The sequence below is a fragment of the Cucumis sativus genome, chromosome 1, assembly GCF_000004075.3.
Source record: "Cucumis sativus cultivar 9930 chromosome 1, Cucumber_9930_V3, whole genome shotgun sequence".
NCBI lineage: Eukaryota > Viridiplantae > Streptophyta > Magnoliopsida > Cucurbitales > Cucurbitaceae > Cucumis > Cucumis sativus.
This window is the reverse complement of record NC_026655.2, coordinates 18,614,667-18,620,907: the sequence shown is the minus strand read 5'-3', so window position 1 is coordinate 18,620,907 and position 6,241 is coordinate 18,614,667. Positions and strand designations below refer to the sequence as shown.

The 6,241-nt window shown below is 30.0% G+C and overlaps 1 protein-coding gene and 1 long non-coding RNA gene across 2 annotated transcripts; both read right to left on the bottom strand.

Annotated features, from left to right (window-relative positions):
• Positions 1 to 336: 336 nt before the first annotated feature.
• On the bottom strand, positions 337 to 705 carry LOC105435769. Its single transcript, XR_969719.2, has 3 exons — positions 691 to 705; positions 510 to 608; positions 337 to 435 (listed from the first exon to the last, which is right to left on the bottom strand). It is a non-coding gene; the product is annotated as an uncharacterized LOC105435769 (long non-coding RNA).
• A 2,994-nt stretch (positions 706 to 3,699) lies between these two features.
• Positions 3,700 to 5,606, bottom strand: LOC105434493 (two-component response regulator ARR10). The gene is made up of 7 exons (XM_011650193.1): positions 5,462 to 5,606; positions 5,221 to 5,373; positions 4,890 to 5,122; positions 4,730 to 4,805; positions 4,555 to 4,631; positions 3,994 to 4,417; positions 3,700 to 3,725 (listed from the first exon to the last, which is right to left on the bottom strand). The coding sequence occupies exons 1-7, from the start codon at positions 5,604 to 5,606 to the stop codon at positions 3,700 to 3,702; spliced, it is 1,134 nt and encodes a 377-aa protein (XP_011648495.1).
• Positions 5,607 to 6,241: the final 635 nt, after the last annotated feature.

Genomic DNA, 6,241 nt, shown 5'->3' with positions numbered 1-6,241 from the left:
ATTCTAGCTGAAGGACAAGGAAAGAAAGGTTGTATAGTTTGGGAGATCTTCAGTTCACACCAGAAAAATGTCCAACACCATTTACCTACCATTCTACTGATTCCAATAATTATTTTCCTTCAAATTTACCTAAACATTCATCTACTTTCGTTGCTTTCACTAATAAGTTTCCTTGTTCGATTTAGCACAAAAGAATTGGGCATTTGAATGACAATTTTCTAGAAATATTGTCCAACAAACAGCTCATCAATGTGACCAATTGGAAAAAGTTGGAAAAAGTTGCGAACTTCCATTTACTTCTAATGAAATTCATACTTTAAATTGCTTAGCTTCCTCTTTTGCTGCCAGATACTCCTGCCTGATTTCAGCTGCTCTCTGCCTCTCCTTCTCAAGGGTTTTGCTTAATTGAGTCTGCTCTGCTCTAAGGCATGAAACCTGCAAAAGAGTTCTGCTATTAGATAATATTTGAAAAAAAAAGGAGAAAGATGAAAATCATTAGCAATAAGAACCTGCGCCTCCAGAACATTAATTCTAGATAAGGTTTGGGACAAGCGTTCATTTATAGATCGCTCTCTTTCTTCAGCAGCAGCAGCTTTCGCTTCTGCTTCCTGTGGATTCAATAAAAACTCAATACAGGCATGTCCATATACTGCACAAACAGTATACAGTTCAAAATAAATCCAAAGCAACCTGAAGCCTAGAGTGTTGGATACGTAGACGCATTTTTAATTGTTGTATTTCTCATAAATAGAATGCTCTTCTCTTTCGAAAATTCTTTATAAAATAACTCTTAACCATACTGAAACAAGAATTTTTTGTTATCGTTGTTTTCCTTAAACCCTAAACCCTCGAAATCAACCGAACAACAACGAATTTTCTAAACGAACATACTCATGTATCTTTGTAGGATTTAGTATGGAACGTAAGGGATATAGATGTCTTGACCCCTCAACCAATCGAGTTTATATTTCAAGACAGGTGTGTTTGACGAAGAAAAAATTTCTTTTAATAAAAGCATGTATAACAACTCTATGAAGAGTATGTCTTCTCTTGTTCTCAATATTTTTTCAGGCACAACGGATGAAGATGAAAATAAAATAAAATAAGTCAGTCACACTGCTATGGCCATAAGTTCAATATATGGCAGAGACATACTCCAAGTGTGATTACAGCAGCTGTAGCAAACCAACAAGGTCATTTGAAGACATCCTTAGACAATGATCAAGGAAATAAGGTCATTTGAAGACATCCTTAGACAATGATCAAGGAAATATTGAGTTAACTAACAACATATAGGGAAGTCTCAACCACAATTACAAGAAACCAAGATCATCAAATGGATCAAATATAGCAGCAGATGATCAAGAACACTTTAGTGCATCAAATAAGCAGATTTGGTTGCTCATATCCCTATAACACATCTCTCTGCAATACGCATATTAATGTTAATTCTCGTCCTTATATAAGCATAATGCTCTCCTATTGACTTAAATTTTTCACCTACAGCTACAGCGTCAAATGAAGCTAGTAACCAATGCAACGAACCTATTGTGATCCTCACACACATCAAATGATCACAAGAAGAAAACTGGCTAACAACCCATCTCTTATCCCAAATTAGCTTACGAAATCAACAACTTGAAAACTAGAGAACATAACCAATCGTATCTAGCTACACTCTCTCACACTGAACCAAAGAATAACTACTAAATAGCTTTGGCCCAATCTCAACCTCATTGGAGAAATGCAATGGATGATGAAATGTCAGCTCTTTTGGGAAATCATACATGAACCCCTGTTCCTAGACCTTATGATTCGAACGTAATAGGACCAAAGTGGGTGTTTAAAATAAAAAAACAAGGAAGATGGTACTTTGATCGCAATAAGTCACCTAATAGCTCAAGAGTATTCTTAATTAGAAGGAATTGGTTACGAAAAAACTTATAGTCGTGTGATCAAACCTACCACTATAAGGTTAATCTTATCTCTAGAAAATAGTAAAAATTGGCCCATAAGACAATTAGATGTCAAAAAAGTTTCTCTATGTACATCTCAAAGAAATATTCTATGGCACAATCACGAGTGTTCAACATTCTGTCCTATGAGTATTTTTCTTAATTTATTTCATTTTGTTTGTTATTTTAAGGTTGTTTGTTATTATTTTTTACTTTTAATTTATTTTATTTTATGACAAATATTTTGTTAAAATTTTAAATTAAAAAATAAAGAAAATAATCCTTAGATACATAAGTTTAAATAAAATAATAAAGAAAAACATGAGTAAAAATATTATTTGTAGCAATATTTAATTTCAAGATTAAAAAATTAACATCAGATAAATTGTTATAAATTTTAATTTATATATATATATATATATATTTGAAACCAGTGTGAAACTAAAACAAAATAAAAGATAAGTATTTTTTTTATTAACATTATATATATATATATATATTGAAACTAATGTGAAACTAAAAGAAAAAATAATAATTTTTATTAGTTTTTTATACTCAAGAGGATTAATGTACAATATTGGGATTTTTTTTAAACTTTTATGATATTTGATTTGACTGGTATTAATTTTTTAAATTAAAAGACTGGTTTGGTTATTTGATTTTTCTAACGTGAAGAGTGAAATGATACAACATATGATTGAATGTTTTAATATTAAGAGTTCTGCACCATATAAATTAACAGTATAATATTGTATAAGAAGATTATTTGTTTTAATTTACTATATTATATTTCAGATTATTTGGAAGCGATACAAAACTATATCATACATAGTTTGTCTAAGATAAAACATATGACAAACTGTGAGAACGATCAAAATATATGACAGACGAAAAGTCTTTTCATTGTATCGATATAAACAATTTTAATTTTTCTTCAACTAATTTTCAATTTAAACGATTACTAAAAATACAACTGTAGATTTTCATTTTAAATAATATGAATATGTTTATATAGTCTTTACTTTGATGCACTTGCCTATCCACACAATTAGAAAATTAGTTTGGTGAAACAAATATAGATACATATATTTAGTAATACTCTACTCGACATAGTATGAAGTCGAACAGATTACGAATTTTGTTAACCTGATTTTTTTATAATTCTTTTATAAAATTTTGTTAATTAATGAGGAAATATTTATCGTCCTGATATCGGAAAAATTCTCTCTCATAATTATTCAAACTGTTCTAACAATTACACCGCTAATTAACTTAACAATTCTGTTTTTGCATTTAATTGGTTTGATGGTATCACTTCAGTTAATGTAATGATGACTTCATTAAGAAATATACTATAATAGTTATTGCCTCATATTATGGTTTTGAAACCAATCAAGTTTTTGTATATATGAATTTATTTATTTGATAATGAACATTAAATCATATATATGGTCTCTACAGTGCAAAATATCAGCAATAAAGACAAAGATACTTGCCTTGGTTGTTATGTATTATAGGAGATCAAGAATTAATGAGAATCTTACATAAACAAAAATATTTTTATATACTCATAGTAGATCATTTCTTTTTCTTTTGTACAACTTAATCAAACTTCCAATCTATCTATCTATATAGTCTAATTCTCGTCTAATCGAGTTCAAAATAATGACACATTAAACTTCATTACTTGGTCTTCAAAAATCAAATTCTCCAAAGTGGAAGCATATTTCTGTAACATCAAATCTCAAAAAACACCTTCACGCTTTGAAGCTGCAAACACATGGATTATCATCAGTATAATTTCAATATCAAACTTTTCTTTTTCTTTTTTCAAAAAGATAAAAATATTCCTAAAGTTAGAAAGTTTACTCTTTATTTGAAAATGTCAGAAAGCTCGCCATCCATTAATAAGCTTTCCAAGGAATTTCCAGCATTAAATTGCATTTGATAACATTGTCCTGAAAAACATAACACTTTTAATTTGATTTAATAGACTACCGATTGATTAAATAATGACAGAGGAAACATATATATGTACCTGCACCACCATCAGTATGGTTTTCAATCGCATATTGTCCAACGAGAATTTGAGAAGTTGAATTGAAACCGCAATTAGTTTCCAAGGAATTAGGATAATAAGAACTATTGTTGATTGGTTCATCAAATCCTCCCGAGTAATACGGATTATCATCATCACATGTTCTTGAAGTTGAATTATTGGGTGGAAAATTAAAGGGTTTGAATTCCGGCACCGGATAGCAACTTCTGGCCGCCGTCCACGTCTGATTCCCTTGGCCATTGCTTATTAGAAATTGAGACCCCAAATTTGAAACCTTGTTCATATGGTTCATCGAATTGTATAATGTGGAGGTTTTTGTTTGATTTTTATCATATAATTTTTTTTGAATTCCTAGTTTTCCAACTCCGCTTTCTTTCTTCTTTCTCAATGTATCTCTGTGTTTCTGCAATTTAATTGAATACATAACCATCAATTTTGTAAATTTGAGATTGGATAATAATGGTTTCTCCAAAAACTAAAAACAAAAAAATAAGACAAATATGAGCTTTATAGAAGAAATGTTTAATTTCTAGGACAAACCTGAAGATGACTCGCCACATTCTCTCGTGTCAATCTAGGATCGTTCATGTGCTTCAAAATGTTATTTGGGACTCTCTCTGTAAAACAAACAGAAAAAAAGAACTTAACATATATTCACACACAAAAGACTAAAGATGAATTAACAATTTGACCATCGTAAAAAAAAAGTGCTAACCCTTTTCTCCTAATATCTCATAAGCTTCAATGAATTTTGCATGCAACTCCTTTGTCCAACTTATTCGTGGCTTCTTCTTTGAACAAGAAGATGAATCAACAATATTATTATTATAATTATCATTATCATCGTCTAATTTATTAACAATATGGTCACCCACATAATATTCTTGATCCATTGTAACCCTTTCAAGGGAATGACGATGTTCTTCTACTGCAGGTTGTTCCAATAGCAAAAGATTAGGGTTTGATCTTTTACGAGATAATCTTTTACGCAAAACGAGTTGCCAAATATTTTTCAATTCTTGTAATCCGACAGGTTTTGGTAAATAGAGCTCAGCTCCTTCCATAAGTCCCCTCTTCATCATCTTCAAATCTTCATTAGCTGATACCACTGAAATATATACAATTCAATATAAGTAATAACTTTAGGGTTTGAGAATTTGGCATTCTTTAAGAAAAATAATTACTATTATTTCGAGAAATACTTACTAATAACTGGAATATCCATTCCAACGCCAATGATTTGAAGGATTTCGAAGCCATCCATGTCGTGTCGTACAACATTGGTAATAACAATATCAAATATCTGTTTCTCATCGTTTATTAACCTTATTGCTTCCTCAGCTCTTGTTGTTGCACTTACTATATGTTATATAAAAAAAAATGGTAATTAGGGTTTTTTTTTATTATTCCCAAAGAAAAATATAGGAAAAACTATTGACGGAAGTACCTTTATATTGACACTTTTCAAGGAGTTGAACAAGATAACGAAGGCAAACAATATCGTCATCAATTGCAAGCACTTTTAAACCAATTGGAAATTGATCATCTTCTTCGGCCTCTAATGGGATAATGGGATTATCAAAAGCTTCCATTATTTTAGCAATTTGAAACCCTAAATTCAAGGGGGGGATTAAAATATTAGAACTCAAGAAGATAGACGGCGTTGTAGTTGAGGGATTTTTACGGAGAGAATGGTGACTGTAGAAGACGCTAACTCAAAACCTAATTTATTTTTGTTTCACTTTTCCTTAGTCACATCCAACAAAGAAAATTTTCCAAAATAAACTCACTCTCCTTATTCAATTTCGATTTTCCTTTTCTGTTATCAAATAATCATTCAAGTTAAAACTAACTGACAGCTGTTTCTTTGATGTAATTAATTTTTCTTCCAAAATTTTAAAATAAAGTAAAATAAAATCCAATCATTTCAGAAAATTAATTTAAAAAATTACCTAAACTTCCGGATGTTAATTATAATCTTTGTCTTTTTTTCTTTTCTTTTGAGAAATTTACCCTAAAAAGTTCACACCCAAGTTATTTAAAAAACATTTACATAACCTTTATATTTGGTGCTTTTTACCTTTTGAAAATTTTGCATGTTTTCTTACTCAGTTTTCTTATAAAAAGGATAATATACACAGACATTCCTACTAGATAGATACCAATTTAGGACTCTCATCATCGTTTCACTAATATAGAAAAAATTAGTACAATAGATAAAAATAAG

What these genes read in the sequence shown, in the direction of transcription:
- LOC105434493 (XM_011650193.1), bottom strand. Translation starts at nt 5,606, where the DNA reads ATGGAAGCTTTTGATAATCCCATTATCCCATTAGAGGCCGAAGAAGAT. An exon ending in TGAAAAGTGTCAATATAAAG is followed by an intron (nt 5,374 to 5,461) that starts GTACTTCCGTCA and finishes TATAACATATAG; the next exon opens with TAAGTGCAACAACAAGAGCT. An exon ending in CAATGGATCAAGAATATTAT is followed by an intron (nt 4,806 to 4,889) that starts GTGGGTGACCAT and finishes TCTTGTTCAAAG; the next exon opens with AAGAAGCCACGAATAAGTTG.